Raw genomic sequence first — 21,631 nt, forward strand, 5'->3', positions numbered from 1 at the left:
CCAGTTACAGAAAAAGAAGAAAAATGCAAATTTTAACTCGTGATACAAGCATGCTTCTGTTTTTGGTAACTTGGATACTCACAGTGGGTGTTAACTGATACTCAATGTAGCTCTTCAGACCATACATTTTGGAGCCTTTCTTGGGATCTGCTACTAAACAATCAAACGTAGAGGCAGGATAAACCCACATTGGGCCATAATCTCCAATCTGCACAACATTCCAGGGAGAAAGAATTTTTGTTACATGGAGAAACAGTAAATAGAATTGATGTGAAGTAATCGAATGATTCTTTCCAGAAATAAAGAGAAGTGCTTTGCAAGGTCCCCCTTGCTCTTCTTGGACAAGTTATACATACACTCTGTTCTGCTGCAGTGACAGTCATAGAGCAAACGCTACCCGTGGGGCAGTGTGGCCTGTGAAGGGGAGGCCTGCTTGCTTGCTCCCTCTGGGGGAGTGCTACTTGCAACACAGTTCCTCTTTCTAGTCTGGTTGTCTTAATTATAATGAAGGGTTAGTTTTTAAAAAATTCCAACTATCATGGAGCTATAGTTTTGTGAAATACAAAATTACACTCTTAGATGTCTCAACAATGCCTCCCAACTTTGTAAACACCCTTCATTTTCTGTACACTTGGTCCTAATTATTTTTAAAGGTGGAAGGCAGGGAGGAGGAGCAGTCTATGAAAGTCTGGGGATCAGTAGGTCAGGAAGGTAACTGGAGCCCAGAGAATTTTAATGCTGAGGACTAGAAATGGAGCTACTGTGGCCTCCCAGGAAGGGAGCCCAGGTCCAGAACATGCTCTTAAAGCTGCAGAGGCAGTAATCTTTAGGAGGCGGCAGCTCTGGGGCGCTTCCTCCAGGGTCTGGAACCAAGAGAAGAAGCTGATTCATGGGACCTGACAGCCACAGGCCCACATCCCATCAGCGGGAAGGGTTACTGTGCCTTAGCAGCTAAGAACCAGATCTCTGCTTTCTCTTGGTTTTTTGAGGACTCAGCAACTTTCCTCAGTTTTCTCTTCCATGAAATAAGCCCATAGGGCACATGGGCCCAGCTTTATCTCAAACTTAAACTACAGGTTCCTTTAGCTCTGTGCCCCCCGCCACTCTCACACCTGAGACAAGATACCTCAGAGGATCCAAGGGGCAGGGTCACGGCTTTTGATTCTGTGGTGTTTTAAAATGAATGAAAAGAACAATGATATATATCTACTATTATTATTATTATTTTTTTAAGATTTATTTATTTATTTATACAAGTACTGGGTATAGTCAGAAGCGTGGGAGGGTGAGAGAATTCACCAGAGCCAGAGAGGAGAGCAGAACAGGCAGAGTGACGAAGTACACTGCTGAGGGGAGCAGCGGGTGGCAGGAGAGGTCTGCACACCATGTGGGACCCTCCTCCGGTGGCCGGGGAGCAGCCAGGATCGAACCGGCGCTGCAGAGGCTGCGGGCAGCTTCGCAACTCAGCGCTCAACCGCCACCGGGGAGGCCCTGTCCACTATTATTTTTAAGTCTGGAAAAAAAAATTATCTTTAACCACTTAATTTTCCCAAATTTGCTTTGAGGGAACAGGGGCAAAGAGGGATGTTGCTCTGTCTGGCAGTTTCTAGGATTTCAAGCTTTTCAAAGATGTAGGAAATGCAGGAATAAGTAATAAACATTCACTATCATTCCTGCAATTTTATCAAGTTCCCCAGGACCCAGGGATTAGATGTTTCCTTCTTGTCTGAGTCCAAGGTGACCACACTCAAGGCTTCTGCCCTCATCTGACAGTTTCAGGGTCATGTCAAGAGTCAGGAGATAGCCACAGTTCTCTCCTCTAGATTTTCATCTGGGAGCATACAGCTGGGTAGCACTTAGATAAGCCATCAATAATAAAAATTTGGGAGAAACCAAAGAGCCTGCATCATGTCAGATACTCTTGATGGAGTCATTAACTCCCAGCTTTATTTGCTGCTCCTTATCACGACCTGACACCTGGCTTAACTGGAAGACAGACCAATTACCACCAACACAGTGGAGAACTTGCGTTCTGACAGCGTGCATGTCCTCTGCCAGGGCAGAAACCTCAACATTCGAATTGGGTTTATTAGCTAAATATATGGGGCTGATAGAACACCAGCATATAAAAGGTACTTTATGACACTTTAGAGGAGAAATTTATTAAAAGAATATATAATATGGTTCAGTTACTAATAGTGAGGACGATAAAAATACAGAATACCTAGGTGATACAATGACAGGCAGTAATTTATGCTCTTCAGTTCTCTTAAAATACTAACACCCACTGTCAGTTATTTGGAGCATTAACTGTGTTTAAAAACACTTTCCAAATGACTGATAACCCTTTTAGTTTTAAGGTATTTTAAAAAAGCTTGATAAGGAACAAAGCAAACAAATTAAAATGACAAAACTTACCATGATGGGAATTCTCTCTTTGGGTTTTGCTAGCTGCTTGGCCAACAAATACTGCTCCGTTCCAGGTTTTGCGAATCCAGGGAACCTAATCATGAAGATAAATGTTTGTGAGCGAGTCTTATTTTCCTTGTAAGAATTCTGTCACCTCCACATTTACTTAATAGTTTTCACCTTGTTCTCTCTTTCACCTGTAGGAGAACTAGGACACTCTGGTAAATGAAACCTAGTGTAATCAGATTGTTCAGTGGCCAATTAGTCACTTAATTAAGCTTGCCTGGTAAGAGGACAGTTTAACTCCAGAATGTGTGATATTTATGGGCTCTCTTTGCTTAACTGGACCTGAAACACCATCACCCCACAGAGTGTGAAGAGTAGAACAAAACAAATGACCTCTGGGTCACGAGAAGAGAAAGTATCAAGCAAATTGACTCAAGCAGACCCCTGGGTGGCCACCACATGCCACATCTGTGTCCAAATTAAGCTGCTGCTCAACATGTCCCTCCCAGAGGCCACATTGAGCCAGAGAAACACCAGTGTCCACAGCCCTGGAGCCAGTATCTTTCAGAACTGCTCTCAGAACCAGATGATGAGACACAAAATAAAACCAGTCTCCTTAGTAAAGTGACCCAAAGGATTATAAATAAGCCTGGCCACCTCTAGAAATCAAATCTACAAGCAAAGGAAACAAAATTGGAGAAAAGCTGGAATAAGCAGGTAGCCATCCCAAGAGCTACTTATAATAAATAAGATTTGGGTTTCAGTATTTTTCTTGATAGAAAAGGAGCATTTTAGAAAGCAAAGAACCTAAAATAGAAAAACAAATCCTGGCCTTCCTGGTGGCACAGCGGTTGAGCGCTGGGTTGCGAAGCTGCCCACAGCCTCTGCAGCGCTGGTCGACCCCCGGCCACCTGCGAGGGTCCCACATGGCGCACAGACCTCTCCTGCTGCACCTGCTGCTCCCCTCAGCAGTGTGTTTCGTCAGTCTGCCTGTTCTGTTCCCCACTCTGGTGAATCCTCTCACCCTCCCACACTTCTGACTGTACCCAGTGCTTGTATAAATAAATATATTTTTTTTTTTTAAAAAAAGAAAGAAAAATCCTTTTTCTACCAAAAAACCCAAACCCTGCTACATTACTTCCAATTTCATTCATCCACTCATTTAAAGGCCAATGTCACACTCCCAGAGGCCCATTTCTCTTCCTTTGTTCTCCATGGACTTCCCTCACCTGCTTTCTTTGTAACGCTGTGAATACAAACATGAGTCTCGGAGTGGACAACCGTGAACTCCAATTCTCAACATATTTTAATAGCTACGTGATCTCAAAAGCGCAGTCTCCTTATATGAAGAGCAGGACCAATATGATGTACCTTTTAAGGCGATAAGGGAAGTAAATGAAAGCTTTATGAGGAGCCCAGAGGGGACTCAGAAGATGCCTTCTAGGTAAGCCATTGTCTCCTTGTTAGTATTCCTGCAGCCTGGGAGAGAACCCCGTCTGTGCTGCTTTACCACTTGCAGCAGATATTTCTACAATTTCCCATGCTTTGCTGACATTCCCACAGCACAAACAGCAGCTAGATGCACCTTCATAAGGATCCAGGACCCAGAGGAATGATGGGAATATCCTACAGGCTTCTTGAGTGCGCTAACCTGGAATCCTTTTGTTAACAAGCCTACAACTCTGGTTGAAAATGCTGAAGGAAAATGCTGAAGGGCCTCCCTGGTGGTGCAAGGGGTTAAGTGTCAGCACTATGAAGCTATCCATAGCCACTGCAGCATGAGTTTGATCCCCAGCTAGGGAGCTGACCCACGTGGAGCAGACCTCTCTGTCTCGCCTGCTGCTTCTCCAGCAGTGTATTTCAGTAGATCTGCCTGTTTTGTTCCCAACTCTGTCTCTGTTGAATCCTCTCACCACCCCCCGACTTCTGGTCTACACCCCAGTTCTTGTATGCATAAATAATCTTTAAAAAAAGAAAACGCTTGAGGTCAAGGAAAAACATGGCGCTTTCCTAAGCTGACATGGCCTCCACTGGCCTGTGAGCTGAGCAGAGGTCAGGTCTTGCACTTCTGAGGTGTCCCCCAGACCACAGCAAACTCCAGGGTTGATGAGGCACTCACTGAACAAAAACTGAAGAGCAATGCGATTTAGTGATTCTCTGGGTATTATCAAGGTGGAGTCTCGCAATGCTTCAATTTCTGATCTCATTTCCAGTAAATGGCTTCTACTTGGTAACTGGAAATCAGCTGTCATAGAAAATGGATTAACTGCTGAAAAATGTCAACACTTTAAATTTTTTTTTTTACAACTATTATAAGTGTGAGTCACTTCTACCTTAGGCTAGAGTGGTATTAAAACACACGGGTGTTTGAGTGGCTCCCAGCACCACGAGGAGGAGGCCTTAGAGGTACAGCTGTTAGCACTGCTCCGATTTGACTTCAATTTGCACTGAAGTTTTGTAGCAGAAAGAATTCTTTATTAGAGCCAACCCATTCACTGTAGAGATGAGGAAAATAAGGTTCAAACAGGTCATGCAACTCCCCCCAAGTGAAGCAGTTAAGCACAGGCCACTGAGCCCGAGGCCTGGCACCTCTGAACCTTACCACACAGCTTTGAAAACGCAGGTCACTTTCTTGTCTCTACTTCCTCTTTTCACACTGGGGCTAAGAGGTGTGTTACTTTTTTTTTTAAATTTATTTATTTATGCATACAAGAACTGGGGTACAGGCCAGAGGTGTGTTGGGGGGGGGCGGTGAGAGGATTCACCAGAGACAGAGGGGGGAACAGAACAAGCAGACTGATTGAAATACACTGCTGAGGGGAGCAGCGGGCAAGTCAAGAAAGGTCTGCTGCACTATGTGGGTAGCTCCCTGGCTGGGGATTGAACTTGTGCTACAGTGGCTGCCCACAGCTTAATAGGTTGCTGTCTTACACCACGAGGGAGGCCCGAGGTGTGTTACATTTCAATGGGATTTGAATATACTTTGTATCGAGGTTTAAAGAACTGAGAGTTACATACTTGCATATTGAGAACTTCAAATCTCTAAGAAAAAGGACACCGTCAAAGGTGACTATTAATTTTATTATAGGTCCAACTGAACATGAGCACACATAATGGAAGGAAGTAGAGAGAGAGGCTGGAAAAGCATGGAGCTGAAAGGGACCCACTGAGTCACCGGTGCTGCTGCTCAGCTGACGTGCGCGTAGATCCCGGCCTACAGCTTGAGCAAACACGGTGTTTGGAGGTTTTTTCCAGACACAGATTAACATTGTTTGATATCTGCTTTGTATCAGGAACTTGGAACACTAAGAACAAGTATTAGTGATTTTAATGCAACTACTGAAAGAAAAGAATTGGAAGATTCTTAAGCGAGTCATAAATATTGGTAATATCTCCCTGAAGCTACACTGGTACAAACCACAGACTTACTGAGACTCTCCACCCGGGAGCCCGAAGGGCTCTGCCCACACTCGCTACCCCCCTCCCTTGGGCTGTCCTGTTACCCAGTTATCTCTAAGTGCTATTAAAAACACCCTGGTATCTGCAAGTACTGTTAAAGACAATTTTTAAATCTAAGTGGAAACAAAGTCTTAAGCACAGCAGCACAGCTGCGGAGCCAGGGGAACAGGGCCTGGGCTTGAGCCCGACAACACCTGCGTGAGCTCGGGCAGTTCTGGGTTTTGGGTTTTTTCCCCACAGTAAACAGAGATTGCAGCTACCACGAAGGGACATGAAGTCACATGAGAAAGCATATAAACCGCCTGGCACATGGAAAGAGCCCAATAAACACAAAGACACTTAAAAGAGAGTTAGCGCCACCTCCATCACTATTCCCACAGCACCACCACTGCCAACACCTGCACCACCGCCCCATCACCACCAGCTTTCCTGTGATTTCAGCCATGAAACCTTAACAAGTCATGGAGTCGATAAAGGTAAAAATAACAAAAACCATTTGGCAGCTCATTAAAGACAACAAGTATTTCACTTTAAGATGGGGAAAAAAAGAAAGCTTCCAAGCCAAGATCCAAATAAAAATGATCAAATCACATCTAAAACTTGATGGATGACTGAAAGGAGAAAACGCCAACTGCCCCTGGGACTGGCACCTGCTCCCGCCCCGGGCCCAGCCCACTCCTTCCAACGCACTTGTTCAGCGGCAGCTTCATGGACGAGGTGCCGGCCCGGCTGTTCCCCCGCTGGATGCCGCCCGCCTCGGCTGACTCCGAGTCCTTGAAGTAGGGAGAGGGTGACTTGGGGTCGTCCCAGTCTTCGTCCCAGTCATCGTCGTCGCCGGTCGCTGGAGAGGGCACAGAAGGGCATCAGGTAAAGAAGAGCAGTGGCTTGTTTTCTGACGACTGCTGGCGGGGCTGACAATTTAAAAAATAAATGGGGCCAAGGGAGCAGCACGATGTGGACGAGAAGAGCGCGCCCCCAAACAGCACATGAGATGGCCTTTCACAGAGACCGGGGAGGGCGGCAGGGGTGCCAGAGCCGTGAAAAGGGACTTTAAAGCACTGGGAGCAGGTGGGGAAGGGCATGGGGGACAGAGGAGGGGGGAGCTGCCGGCTACCCTCGCTGCCTCCTCTTCCCGTGCTCTGCGCCTCGGGCTCATCCCAACGATGGCCTGGAAAGAGCCCTGTGGTTTCTGACAGAGCCACCCGGGAGATGCTGAGAGGCAGATGCCAGAACGAAAAAGGAGCAGGGAGCATTCAAAAGGCTTGGGCTGGGGCCTTCCCTTGGCCGCGCCAGGTCTCTCCAGGCCTTGTGCCCGTGACTCCTGGTCCTCGGCCTGCAAGTGGGAGCCTGGCACTGGGGCCTCTGTGGCTCCTGCCTGCGATTCATGCCATTTGGCACTTTCAGTTCCTGGCACAACGTTCACACAGGGAACATGAAAAGTAAGAAATAATGGATAGACCTCTATCTTTATATTCAATTTCAGAACAGACATTAATACCTTTCTTCATTTCTGAATTGTTTCCCCTTCTCTACGTTGCTCCTCTGCCTAGGTTTTTCTATGACTAGCTCTGGAGACAGGCAGGGAGTTGAGGAAAAGGAAAGGCAGCTAATTCAGAGGTCACGGGGCCAACGGGTGAAGAACCACATTTGATCTCTAATCAAATTTCTGGGGCCTCAGGTTTTACACAGATGCACGTTACTGCTAAGGTTTAAAGTGGGAGGACGATGTTAAAATCGAGCTGGTCCAATCTCCCTGCACTGTGGCCCAGCCAGGAATGCTGCCCTCCGGCCCTCCATGGTCTGACTCGTCCCTGAACGTCTGTGGTTCCCTGATGGAGCGCTGAGGCGGGGATGCAGGAAGGGAGGTCTGCTGTGTGAGAATGAGAGCATGAGCGTGTCCTCTGAGAGAACCTGCCCTGGTCTCTAAGGGCCCCCTCTCAGGAGAGTCTGTCCCCACCTGGTCCTTGGTAGGCCTGGGGGTGACCAAAGGCAGCGTCCCAGTTGTTGGACGTGTTCCGCTGGGCAGCGGCCCCCTCCGGCCTGGCTCCCCAGGCGTCTGTGCTGTCCCAGTTTCCAGACTTGGCAGCATTCCACGCCGACCAGGGGTCATTGCCACCGCTGACCTATTGTCAGGGGTAAAGGGAGAGAAAGTATTTGTGACTTCTAGAAAATATCACTCAATTCTCTAGGAATCACATAACAATTAAATACAATGAGGTGTCAAGAAGTTGGCAGCAACTTAAAAAAGGACTTAAATTTAAGTAATAAAATTTTATGAACACACAGATGATTGGTGCTTACATTTTGCCAAGCTTGCCGGGAAGTTTAAAACCAGCAACAAACTATCACACTCCTGCCCCCTTCCCGGAGGAATTGCCTTCCAAGGCCCCCGTCAGCCCCACGAGGGCCTCACGCCCACGGCGGTGCCCGGTGCCTGCCTCCTGGACTGGCCTGACCCGCCTGGTTCTGCTGGGGACCCCCAAGTCATCTCCGTTCCCCACTTAACACGGTTTTCAGAGGATATGAGCAGATACCAAGGATCTGTCATTCATTTTACCTGGTTCACAGCAACCCATTATGCTTTAAATTAGGTTTTAATTTTTATTTGAAAAAGCACATTTTCATTTAAAAAAAATCCTGACAGAATAAAAGGTACCTTTGCTGCCCTCCCTCACCCCCTACCCCTGGAACATTTCCTCTATCTTGCTTCAATCTGCATCCTGCTGGCAAATCTTCACAAACCTGACCAACTGGAAATCTCTGTGGCTTTTATCACTGGCTCTTTAGCCCTCCTTTTGCCAACCTCTGGGGACCTTCCTCTATAAGTAGCAACCAGCTCACATGTTCTGCCTCTCTATGAACACACCCTTCCTACACTTTGGCCTCTGACATTACTGCGTTCAATCCCAGGCGCCCTCTGGGTCCCTTCAACTGCACCTGCCCAGATGCTGCCCACTCTGCTCCTGTGTGAGGCTTCAGGCCCTGCTTTCCTCCACCCTCCCCTCCCTCTGCTCTGGGGCGCGGTGTTGCCATTCGTTTCTCTTCCTTCCCTTTATGGTGCCAAATCCCTCTTGAGCCTATCAACTCCATGCAATCAGAGCCCCCCCACCAGACCTCGCGGCCCATGGAATAAACCCCAAGTTCCTCAGTCCATCAACAAAGACCCTGTCTTCCCTCCATTACGTTCTCCATTCTCAACGCTCCCCACTGACTTTGTGCTTCAAACTTCAGTCTTCCAGACTTGCCCCATACTCACCTTCCTCACATCATACTCTATCTGCAAAGCCACCCTCCTCATCACCTGAACTGTCACTTCCTGTCCCACTGGGGGCTCTGGTCTGGGAGGAAATGCCTCATATAAAGTGCTAAGGACTCAACATTTAAAAAAAATTGGTTAAGGGCCTCCTCTGGTGGTGCAGCAGTTGAGCCCTGGGCTGTGAAGCTGCCCGCAGCCTCTGCAGCGCCGGTTCGATCCCTGGCCACCGGTAAGGGTTCCACATGGCACGCAGACCTCTCCTGTTGTGCCCACTACTCCCCTCAGCAGTGTATTTCGTCACTCTGCCTGTTCTGTTCCCCGCTCTGGCTCTGGTGAATCCTCACACCCTCCCGTGCTTCTGACTGTACCCAGTGCTTGTATAAATGAATAAATCTTTTTTTTTTTTTTAAAAGGGCGCTCTCTTTTAAAAAAAATAATAAAAAATAAAAAAAATTGGTTAAATATGTTCTGCCTCATTCTTATGAAATACACTTTCTTTTTTGTCAGACATCTAACCTTCACATCATTTTACCAAGAGGTAAACTGTATTTTCCTCATGTATGCTGACTAGAGTGTTCTATGAAAATAACCTGCTGTGGTCACAGAGCAAATCATTTCCAGCACCTGACACAAGCAGAGTCTTAATAATGACTTCCAAGTGACAAAAGCAGCATCAGCTTATGTAGAAAAGTTGAACATACAGAGAGGCACAGGTAGACAGGTGCGTGATGAAGCAGTGTTAGTGGCATAACCCAGGTTGTTCTTTATGAAATTCAATAACATTTTGATGCTTGAACTTTTAACAAAATGTTGGGAAACCCCAAAACCAGACTGTCTATCTATATGCTGTCTTTGGAACTCCATTAGGGCACGAGAAGGGCCATGTCCATCAAGGCCACCAGTGACCTTGAACGATGTCCATGAATGGGTCCAGCATGCAGTAAGTGCTCAGCTAAGTCTTAACTTAATACACCCCCAAGCACATGCGCTTGGGTCTCTGCTACAAACGCATTTTAATCTGCCCGCACCAGACCTGGCTGATGATGCACGACTCCCCCCTAGCCCCCACTCTCAGTAAATGAAATGCTCCTTAAGGTTAGGAGGGACAAAATATGCTCAGCACACTGGTGATTTAGCTGAATTGAAAAATTACCCTATGCTCAGCAGGTCAGATGAATTACACTGGCCTTAAATCATAAGACTTACTAAAATGTTCCCACCGGGAGGGCTCACAGCCTAAGGTGAGTCGTCAGTAAGAGGCTGGCGTGCACCTGCGGGAAAGCCTGGAGACCACAGACTGGCCAGGAGGGGGTAGGCAGGGGTTGGTACTCCTGAGATGAGAGCCACGGGAAAGCTGTCCCCTTACAAATATGCAAATTGGGGTCTTAGGGGACGAGGCTAAGGACATTGTCCCCTGTGTGAGCTGTAGGAGTTGACTTAAGTCAACCTTGAGTGGGTACAGCGATTAAGAACGCAGGCCCCAGAGCTGACTACTGGATTTGAATCCCAGCTTACCACTGATTAACTATGAACTCCGGCAGTTTACGCCTTCTCTTTACATTTCCACCCTTATAAAGCGAGCACAATAACTGATGTCCTCGTAAAGGTTTTGCAAGGATTCAACGATGTATCGCACATAAAGCACTTAACACCATCCTCGGAGCACAGTAAGCCGTCATAGAGGTTATTACAGGGGGACTCATCTAGGATACAAAGAACGAAGGCCGACAGTTCTTTGAGTAAATCCCCATATGAATGCTACAGCTACTAGTTCATGGTACAGAGTTACCTTTCCAAATGGTTGCAAGGCCAGGTCATGCTAACAGAAACTTTCAGTGGGAGAGGTGGTAACAGGCACTTATTTTCTATTCCAGCAAAAGATCTGCTTCCTGCACATGCGTGGAAGAATGGGAAAGAAGACAGACAGGTCTCCCCGCCATGTGCAATGGCACCTCCTGTGCAAGGGACTCTGCTGACGTGAAAAGCCTGGCTCCTCCTGAGCCCCACTGCTGGGAACAGACTGCACCCCAGAATTGCCTTCCTGACCCTCCGCTGTCTCCACTCTCAGGCCCAGGGATCCCTACTGCTCCTCAGCTGTGGGCAGCGGCTCACGCGGGATCCTGTCTGCCCCTTCACTAGGCCTCTCTGCCTCCTTCCTCTGCTTCCCGCCAAGCACTGTCATGATCCTCTCCCCTCCCCCTGTGGTGCCAAACCCCTCCTGATCCCCCTGTGGTGCCAAACCCCAGGAGGGGTTTTCACCCCTCCTGGTGAAAACCCTCCATCAGACCTCTCGGCCCAGGAACAGATCCATCCATGAGTCCCAGGGAAGGTCTCAAGCAAAACAACTCTGAGGTGTAAGTCCCAAGCACTCGCCAGTTCCCATCTGCCCCACCTTGTATGTCAGCAGGGCCTAGGAAAGCTGTGGTCAGGACTTCCCCCGAAACCACCAGCTCCGGGGGGAAAAAGGTTACTTTGAGGGGCTTGAAATGTTTCCTTTTGAATTTAAGTGTGAATTTTACCTTATTTATGGAGGAAGGAGGAGAAGGAGAAGCTGAAGAAGGTGGTGACTGGCTGAGACTCTCGACACAACCAGCCTGAGCCAAAACATCCACCTTAAGACAAAAAGGCTGCTCAGTAAATGGAGAAAGGAAAAGAAAGCACCAGAGCTTTGAACTAGATATAGCAAACTCATGGCAGGCAGAGCCAAACTCCCCAGAAAATTCCAGCATGCCACTCAAAACGACATGCAAAAAAGCAAAGCCCCAGTGCCAGGCGGGGGGGTCATCTGTGGGGACACTCGGCCAGTGCTGCCACAACTGGGGCTCTGAATCCCTAAAGACAAGCGACATGGAAGGAAAGGAACAAACGTCGTGCAGTGAAAGAAATGCAAGAGGAAGAACACAGGTGACCTTTTAAAAACATTAAACTGTTGTATCTTTTACTTTCAAAGCCATCAGACATGCCAGAGAGCCCAGAGGAGCTGAGCAAAGTGACCTGGTCCAGGCGGAGAAGCCAGAGTGAGACGTCCTGCCTGCCCCCAACCCCCACCTTCAGAGCCTGGGTGCTGAGAGCGCAGAGCACCAACACCTGTGAAGCCCATCGACTGTGGTTAGGACAACCCTGCAGCCCCATTTCCAGGCCTCAAGTTCCAGCACGCATCTCTGCAGGCAGCCATCCTGCCTCCAGTCACCAGCGGGGCCCCACAACGCACACGGTGGATGCAGCGCCCAGAGAATGCACATTTCAGGTATAATGCTCTCCTCAAGTGGGGGCATCTTAGAGATACAATTAAACTTGACTTTGAAGGACCTGATCCCTCCTGGAGAAACCGGCCAGGCCACAGATCAGGGATGGGGAATCCACTCAAAGACCAGTGACCTCTGTGAATCAAGGCGACAGAGCTGGGGGTCACGGGCAGAGATGGGCAGGGCAGGCTGCAAGAAGCACTCCAGCGACCTCAGGAAGCTCTGCAGTGTGCACATGAGCAGCAGCTACCCAGGGCAAGTGCGGAGGCCCCGGCCATCCCGAATGGAAAGTCTGAATTCATAGGGCACTGGGCTTGACAAAGGGTTGTGCCTAAATGTGAGGGTTGGCACTAAATGTTGTTCTAATCCCATCTTAAAAAGCTTTAAGAAAAGATCTGAAAGGAGTAAACTGTTTCCAAGTAACTGCATGTCAAACAAAGCTCAGACATATTTACGTTAATAAAAAATATCTAGTTATAAAAACAATGTTTGGCATCTAATAAGAAAACACCAAGCAGGAAAAGAACAGGAAATTATGACCTAATAAATAGATTTATTTAAAAAAATAAATTGATTGAAGTGGACCCCATAACGACACAAATGATAGAGCTGGCAGTATTAAGAATAAGAATGTACTTAAAAACTGGTGAGAACCAGGAAGGAGCTTCCAAGGGGTGACAACGTTAAGCATTAACAAACCAAACAAACAATAGAGTGGGCTGGAATATATTTAATCAATGTAAATCCATGGGCCCAAAATAATAGCAAAAAGACAACAACTTTGTCACTATTTGGTGTGGCTATTAAAACACCTTACTTTGAAAGCTGACAAAGGGAAGAGTTAGACATCTAGAAATTCTAGCTGAAACTGATTTCAAGGCAACTCGCTGGCTCCAGCTGAAGAAGGGAAACACCACTACACAGAAGGAAGCCAGCACAGTAAATGTGAAAGAAACGACATCACTCATCTGTCAAGGATGAGTGGTGGCTAACCAGCACATGAATGATTAACAGTATATAAGCTAATACCAGACAGCCCACAAGGGAAAAAAACACAGCCTACACAATGGAAACAGGAAGACTGTCTCTGACCTGCCCTGAGGGCGTGCTGGCCAGCTGTCACAGCACGGAATAGCAATGTGGCCTGTGACACAGTCCTGCCCGCCCAGGGGTTTAGTCAGAATCCTTCCAGGCTTTAGGCTGTAACTCTCATCTATACGAAGTACAGAAAACAACTTAAACAAGACGACAAGGCAAACCAAATGAGCCAGCAGACAGGTACTCCACAGGACAACTAGCTGGGCCAGAATTAAGAAACAGCAGGGCCCATGGTGGGGGTGGTGGGGGAGGCAACTTCCGCGGGCCAGAATCACGTGTGAAGCTTGCTCCTCAACTGGGCACGTTCACAGACAAGCTGTAAAGGACATCCTGGGGCCAGCTGAGGGAATTTTAATTTGTTTGGATATTTTGTGGGATGTAAAGGTTACAGACAGCATATACTACACAATATGTAATTTTCTGTGACTGTAACATCATGTAGATATGTGTGCAAAGAAAATATACACCAAGGTGTAAACAGTAGTGGATGGTGGGAATGTGTAGCTTTTTTTTTTTTTTTTTGCTAGTCTGAATTTTATAATTTACTACAGTGCCTATGAAATGCTTCTATAATAATGTTGTTTCATTTTAATTATTTTTAAAGAAAGTAAGAATAATAGCTACAACTGCTGAGCACAAAGATGACAGCTTCTGGTCTTGTTAGATTTTGTTTTTTGTTGTATTCTGCTTCTTAGGTGACATTCATGGGGGACCTAAATATATAAGAACTAAACTCATAGTCTGGCAACAGATAGCAATAAAAGTGCAGGGAGACCTGGGAGGGCTCATCTGGACAAGATTGTCGTCGTCCATGCAACCAATTTCCAGGTGTCCCAGGAGACCAGGCGTGGCCTAAGAACAGCTTTCACTGCACAGGTAAGGAGAATGACCGCCCCGGGTGACGAGAAGACTCCACTGGACTTTAGTGGGTGATCTAAGCTTGAGAACTAGTGGGAGAGAATATAGCTCATGTAGGTGGCTTTCTGCCAAACCAGCAAAGTACAAAAATGCCCAGAAGATCCTGGTGAGCAGTGGCTGTGCCCAACTGGCTCCTTGCAGAGGGTGCCCAAAGTTCACCGTGGGCCCAGATGATAAGCCTATGGGGAAAGGAGTCCCCAATCCCGGCCTCACTACCTGCTGTGGCCCCATCATCTTGGGGAGCAGGCCTGTAAGCATTCGAGGGCCTACCTTTATTGTCCCATAAGAAAATCCTCGCCGTGTCTCAGTCACATTCTATAGCTGTTCATTACATCGTCATTTAACCCAGGTACATCATACCACTACAGCCTAACAACGGTCTCCTGTAGGAGGAAGAAATTTAGTAAATAGAAACTTCCAGGGCAAGACATTTCCCAGGGGTATACAACAAAAATAAATGGAAAGTTAGCTTATTTTTGGAAAGGCCGAGATTATGGTGGTGATTGTTTTTTTCTGCAGTTCATCTGCATAAAGAGACACCAAAGCCTTTATCTGACATTTCTCATTCACAAGACTCTTAAATAACAATTTACCATTTATGTTAGGAAGTGGGAAGAGAAAGCACATAGTGACTTCCATACACAAGAATATTTCAGTTTCTGACAAGGATTTAACTCCTTTTCTTGAAAGAGCCTACAGAGGGCATACAATTCTTTGTAAAATTCACAACCATGCCAGTTGAAAATACAGGAGAATATGTAAACGTTTCTATTTTCTAATAGATATTTTGCTCAGAGGACAGTATCCAGTTCTACATATAAACTCCTACTGACTTCAGAAAACCATGGATAGAAACACAAAACGTGTCCCTCCTTCTAAAATAAAGCCAGCTTGCAAGAATAGCCTGAATGCATTTGCAGTCAATTATGTCCAAACAGCCTAACAAATCTTTTGTTAGTTCACATTCTCAATTCACAGGTAGGTGCCATTTCCAAGTATTTATTTCTTAAATTAAGAATACTAAAATAACATCATTTGCCTTTAAAAAATGGGTACTGCCTGTGTTAGGTTAAAGAGTTCCCTTATTTTGTTAAAACAAAGTCTTAAAACACCAAACAGGATGATGTCACAATTTGCTTCCAGAGAGCTCTAAGATGTGCCTGACAGCGGGGCCTTGATGGAGCCCTCTGATATGCTGTCCTTTAGCGTACCAGCTTTAAGGTGAAAATACAAAACAAAACCTTTGTTCTGATCGATTGTTTCCAGTTAGACAAAACAAACAACAAAGCACCCTAAACAATTCACCAGCAGCATTTCTGAAAGGTTCAGGAGGCCCAGAGGCATCCAGACAGTGAGGGCCAGTGCCAGGCCTGCATGCTCAGTCTGGGGCTGTCCTTAATGCAAGTGTCCACCCCACCCTAATCAGCCTCCAGCAGAGTGCTCTAACCCAGCACTGAGGGTTTTGTGAAGAAATCTCAACAATCATGACGTTTATGATGTTACTGGCCATATATATGTTTGTAGAAGTTTTTTCTGTGGATTTACTTTTTTTTTTTTTTTAAATGTTTTTTTTTTTTTTTTTTTTAATAGAGGCATGTTTTATTTATTTATTTATTTGTTTGTTTGTTCGTTTTGTTTATACATGCACTGGGTACAGTCAGAAGCGCGGGAGGGCGAGAGAATTCACCAGAGCCAGAGTGGGGAGCAGAGCAGGCAGAAGGACCGAAGTACACTGCTGAGGGGAGCAGCGGGCGGCAGGAGAGGTCTGCGCGCCATGTGGGACCCTCCTCCGGTCTGTGGATTTACTTTTAAATGGACTACAAAATGGACTTTTGAGACATAAAAAGCAAAATGTAGTTCTAATGTAAAATTATCGCCTTCCTCCCTCATCCCTGAACCAATAAAAACTTCATCAAATAAACATAACATTGGAAGTCTCTAAATAAAAAGATATTACCCCTAAATAACCATTTAATTTGGAGCACCTGCTTAACATATCCAAACTGCTAAAATAATGAACAATCCTGGAGGTTTTTCTATAGGAAAACTGAATTATTTTTGTGAGCATCCCGGTAGGTGGCAGGATGAGGGCTCAGGCTGAAAGCTGTGAATCTCAGAACAGGTCACATCATGAACATTTCTTAAGGCATTTATGAGCGAACATAAACATATTCAGAAAAAACAAACAAAAACACGTATTCAGGCCTGTGCAGAGCCTTCTAGCACAGTGGTGCAAGACCTCCTATAGGTTGTGGGAACAGAAAAAAGACAGAAACACTGCTTCTGACCAAGCTTATGAGTTTATATATAAAGTAACAGAATCTGTGGTAAGTCACAAATGGTGCCATGAGAGTCAAGAGAGAGAAGGGGAGAAGGCAAAACAAAAGGGCTTCCTACAGGACGTGCTACTTGAGCTGAGTCCTGAGGATGGCAGGCTTCTGAAAGATGAAGGAGAGCAAAAGGCACAAAGGATGGGAGGTGGCAGAGAGCCTGGGCACAAGCAGGGCTGAGGTGGGGGCACTTGGCCGAGCGGGCACAGGGCCTGGCCCAGCTCACAACTGGGTGCATTTCTACACAAGGCATCTGCCCTGTTTCTGATGGGCAGTGACTGCCCGGGACAGCTTTCTTGTCACATGTAGTCAGGCACCTGTTTCAGGAGGCAACAGGGGAGCTGCTAACATTTCTGCTGAGGGCCGACACACTTAATGTCTTATTTAGAGGCAGTGGTGCATGAGGTAACTACAGTGAGTGGTTGAGGCAGGAGCAAGTTCCTCACTGGGCCCGAGTTCCCCACAGGCCAAGGTCTGAGGCAGGAAGCCAGGAGAGGTCTGGACCAGGCGTCAGGGCTGAGGCACTGCTGGGCTCACAAAGGTGCTTGATTAGGGTCTTGACAGGACCAACAAGAGGGTTGAGGAGTGACATCTCAGGGAAACAGAAATGGGAGCTTCAGAAGGGTGAGGGACTTACAGAGGCGGCAGGCAGACAGGGCTGTGCAGCAAGCTGGAAATAAATGTCAAGATGAGAGCAATTTATGAGGAAATGATCAACACAGCTGTAGAGGGTAAAAGAGGCAGAGAGACTGGAACAAACAAGGGATGGGGACTGAGAACAGCCCTTGCAGAAGGAACAGGTGAGCAAAAAAAGGGAAAGCTTTAGTAAATGTCTTCCATGTATCCAACACCACTTTGGGGGGGGGGGCGCTCATCTTCCAACAACTCTATGCAATAGAGCCAAGCTGGCAAAGCTGGGTCTGACCCCAAAGCTTCCATCCTCCCCATGACACCAATACGCTGTAAAGAGAAAAGCAGAGAGTTGAGAGGAAGGGGGTATAGTGTGATAATAAACAACAAGAATGTCAACAGGAAGAGAAGCAGTTTATTCTAAGTGTGTATATCTTTCCAGTGTTTAAAGAAGACAAAAGAAGTGAAAGACCTTCAGATAAAACATGGGTTTATAAAATTGTAATTTAAGTTTAATCCCCATTATTATTCTTTAAAATGTATAAGCAGGGCCTCCCTGGTGGCGCAAGGGGTTAAGACGCAACCTATGAGGCTGTCCGCTGCCTCTGAAGCACGAGTTCGATCCCAGGCCTGGGAACTTCCCACATGGCGCGGGTAGACCTCTCCTGACTCGCCCGCTGCTCCCTTCAGCAGTGCATTTCAGTCAATATGCCTGTTCTGTTCCCCACTCCGTCTCTGGGGAATCCTCTCTCTCCCCACCCCTCTGGCCTGTACCCCAGTTCTTGTATGCATAAATAAATAAATCTTTAAAAAAATAAAATATACAAGCAAAAACTTTCTATTAATTTCTCTAAAAGAAATACTCCAAAGAGGCTTTCATCCAAGAGTTTTTCTCAAAGTTCTCTCCTGATATTTTTAGAATCAAGGAAACGATACAATTTAAATATTCACAAGTGGGTAAAAGCAAATTAGGACAACTACCAACAAGTGTCTTCTAGTGACTTCTGAGACTCATTTCCATCAGCTGATAGAGTTACGCTGGCTGCCCAGTCACTAACATGAAATGCTCCTGAAATTGTAAAATATCTGATAAATAACTAATAATGAAACTAATATTAGACTAATATTAGCCATTACAAATGACTCTGAGGAAATGCAGACGGCCAACAGGCACATGAAAAAATGCTCAACATCGCTTATAATCAGGAAAATGCAAATTAAAACCACAATGAGATACCATCTCACACCAGTAAGAATGTCCCACATTAAAAAAACTATTGACAACAAATGCTGGTGACGATGTGGCAAAAAAGGAGCCTCGACCACTGGTGGGAATGTAAACCACCAGTCACTATGGAGAGCCTATGTGGAGGACCCTCAGAACACTAAAAATGGGGCTACTAAATGACCCAGCAGTTCCACTCCAAGGAATCTACCCAAAGGACACTAAGATATTAATTCTAAAGGAAACCTACACTCCCACATTCATAGTGGCACTATTTATAATAGCCAAAATATGGAAACAACCTAAATGCCCAAAAATGACTGGATCAAGAAGATGATGTGTATACACACAATGGATTACTATTTGGCCATCAGAAAAGATAAACTCATGCCGTTCCAGCAACATGGATGGAGCTGTAAGGGATTATGCTCAGCGAAATAAGTCAGAAGGAAAAAGACAAATATCAGATGGTTTCACTTACTGGAGGAACACAGGGGAACCAAACAAGGGATCAGCGAAAAAAAAGACAAAGCTATCAGGCAACTGTAACTTGGAGACATTCAGCACAGGAAGGGGAGGGAAAGGGAGCAAAATGGGAGGGAAGAGCACAAGGGATTATGGTGATGGTGCATGGGTGAACTGGTGGTAGGAATTTTATGGGGGCAACACCCAAGAGGAGAAATCAAATATTGTACAAAAACACTGATGTAAAAAAAAAAAAAAAAAAACCCCAACAAACAATTCTTCCAAACCTCTCCTCAGCCAACTTAAAATCTGCATTTGAAGAGGAATACAGATTAGATTCTGCTTTTAGGGTGTCCTTCAGTGAATCTGCTACACAGCCCGCACCTGTGGGGTATGTGTATTTAAACACAGGAAAGAGGGCCTCCCCGGTGGCGCAGCGGTTGAGTGCTGGGTTGCGAAGCTGCCCGCAGCCTCTGCAACGCCGGTTTGATCCCCGGCTGCTCCCCGGCCACCGGAGGAGGGTCCCACATGGCGCGCAGACCTCTCCTGCCGCCTGCTGCTCCCCTCAGCAGTGTACTTCGGTCCTTCTGCCTGCTCTGCTCCCTGCTCTGGCTCTGGTGAATTCTCTCACCCTCCCGCGCTTCTGATTGTACCCAGTGCTTGCATAAATAAATAAAATAAAAAATAAAATAAATCTTTTAAAAATAAATAAATAAACACAGGAAAGAAAAACATTGCCCACATTGGCGTGCCTTAAAAAAAAAACAAAAACGAGGGTCTCCCTGGTGGCACAGGGGGTTGAGGAGCAACCTATGACGCTGTCCACAGCCACCACAGCTCAAGTTCGATCCCCGCCCAGGGAGCAGCCCACAGGGTGTAGCAGACCTGTCCTGTCTTGCCCGCTGCTCCCCTCAGCAGTGTATTGCAGTCAGTCTGCCTGTTCCCACCACCCCACACCTCTGACCTATACCCCAGTTCTTGCATGCATAAATAAATCTTTAAAAAAAAAACCCAACAAACATGAGAGTCTGGACCTGACATCTAAATCTTCCCGCCTCCTCCTAAAAGCACTTGGAATGGCACGGGGTCCAGCCTGCGCTCCGGAGCAGACTGACACCGTAAAGGTAGAAGTGTTGGGACACCAGCAGGTGATCATCAAACTGTCCTCCCAAAGCTTCAATGTATCCTTTGGGAGCTTCATATCAGGAGGCCTACTGGACCATACATTAGGTATTAAAACATTTTAATCCTCTGCAAATTTAACAGAAGTCTCAAAATGAGCATTTTCCTATATTTACTGGCTGCTTCTTTTTCATAAAAACCTGTTCAGAACCTCTGCCCATTTCTTCTTCAGTTATCTTTTCCCTATAGATTTGCGAGAATTCTTTATACATGAACAGAATTAGCTTCTTATCTGTGACAGGTTAGAAATAGCTTTCCTATATTAATATTACTTTTTGACTTCCGTGTGTTCATTCTTTCTTTAATGGCTGCTAGACACTGTGCTGTGCTAAGAAAGACCTCCCCTAGTCAAAGGTTATGAAAAAAGCATTGTCTGTATTTTCTCCAGTGTTTAAAAAAAAATAAACAGCGTTATCATTTTCCAAACTAAGCTGTTTTTACATTTAAAGAACAATGCAATCTCTTCCTCTGACATTAACAATTCTAGCCTACAGATAAAGGGGCCCCTCATATACTACTGAGGAAGAAAACTTCCTGGCGGGGCACCCTGATGAATGTTACCGACCCCGTCTCCATACCAGTGACTGCACTTGCCTGTGATGGCTCAGAAGCTAGAACCAGGAGGGACCACAGGCAGCCTAAAATGAGTTTTAAGAAAAAGAAAAGGAAGTATTCTCTTACATATTAAATTATAAGTTTATTAATGAAGAATTACTCTGTAAAGGAGTATAGACTTAAAATAAAAAGGAAGGCTCAGATAAATTAAAAAATAGCAGGTTCAAAATAAGTTATTTAAGGAGTTCTGCAGGAATTTGTAGAGATCTTTTTTAAAAGACATAAGTTTAAGGAAAGCCACGAGTGTCAGAAAGCAACTCGTCTGCCTAGGGAGCGGGCCACATCTGAACTCACCGGCGCTGAACAGAGTAACAGACACAGGCACAGGGCTGCTGCGGGGTGGGAGGGACAGGAGGGACGGACAACCCCAAGGTGCACCTGCCAGGCCTGATGGGGGACAGGCGGCTCTTCTGGCAAACTTGCCTTCAAAATAAAATTGTCCTCTGGGAGAGAACAAGATGCTAGAAGAATCAGAGAAGCCCAGGAGGCAGATCCGTGGAACAAAACAGTATTTTCTTATTGACTTTCGGAGAGCAGAGAATGGGCAAACCTGATAGCCAAAACGTTCAAAGCCACCCACTAATAATGGCTGTCTGGGTCCTCACCCACGACATCTTCCGTGGTATCTCCCTTATCACAATTTTGGCCTGTTTAGGCCGTTCCTGTATCCCAGATAATAGACAGCATAGATGGCAAATGAAAAGTAAGCGCGAATCAATTATGTTCATGCATTCTGTATTTTGCTGCTTCTCATTTCATTTTTTCTTTGCTTTCAACGGATCTAATCAGATTG

The 21,631-nt window shown here is 46.1% G+C and overlaps 1 protein-coding gene across 4 annotated transcripts in view; it reads right to left on the reverse strand.

Moving 5' to 3' along the window:
• The window catches only part of SNX9 (sorting nexin 9), a 110,327-nt gene that overhangs the window by 26,013 nt on the left and 62,683 nt on the right, over window positions 1-21,631 (reverse strand). For all 4 annotated transcript variants that reach the window (XM_054697931.1, XM_037520604.2, XM_037520603.2 and 1 more), the window contains exons 5-8: window positions 7,832-7,997; window positions 6,565-6,715; window positions 2,419-2,503; window positions 83-208 (exon numbers count right to left, since the gene is read on the reverse strand). In XM_054697931.1, coding sequence (XP_054553906.1) covers window positions 83-208; window positions 2,419-2,503; window positions 6,565-6,715; window positions 7,832-7,997 — 528 coding nt within the window. The remainder of the gene's footprint in view (window positions 1-82; window positions 209-2,418; window positions 2,504-6,564; window positions 6,716-7,831; window positions 7,998-21,631) is intronic.

This window comes from Talpa occidentalis, unplaced genomic scaffold (assembly GCF_014898055.3).
Source record: "Talpa occidentalis isolate TD23 unplaced genomic scaffold, MPIMG_talOcc4v2.1 talOcc4.2, whole genome shotgun sequence".
NCBI lineage: Eukaryota > Metazoa > Chordata > Mammalia > Eulipotyphla > Talpidae > Talpa > Talpa occidentalis.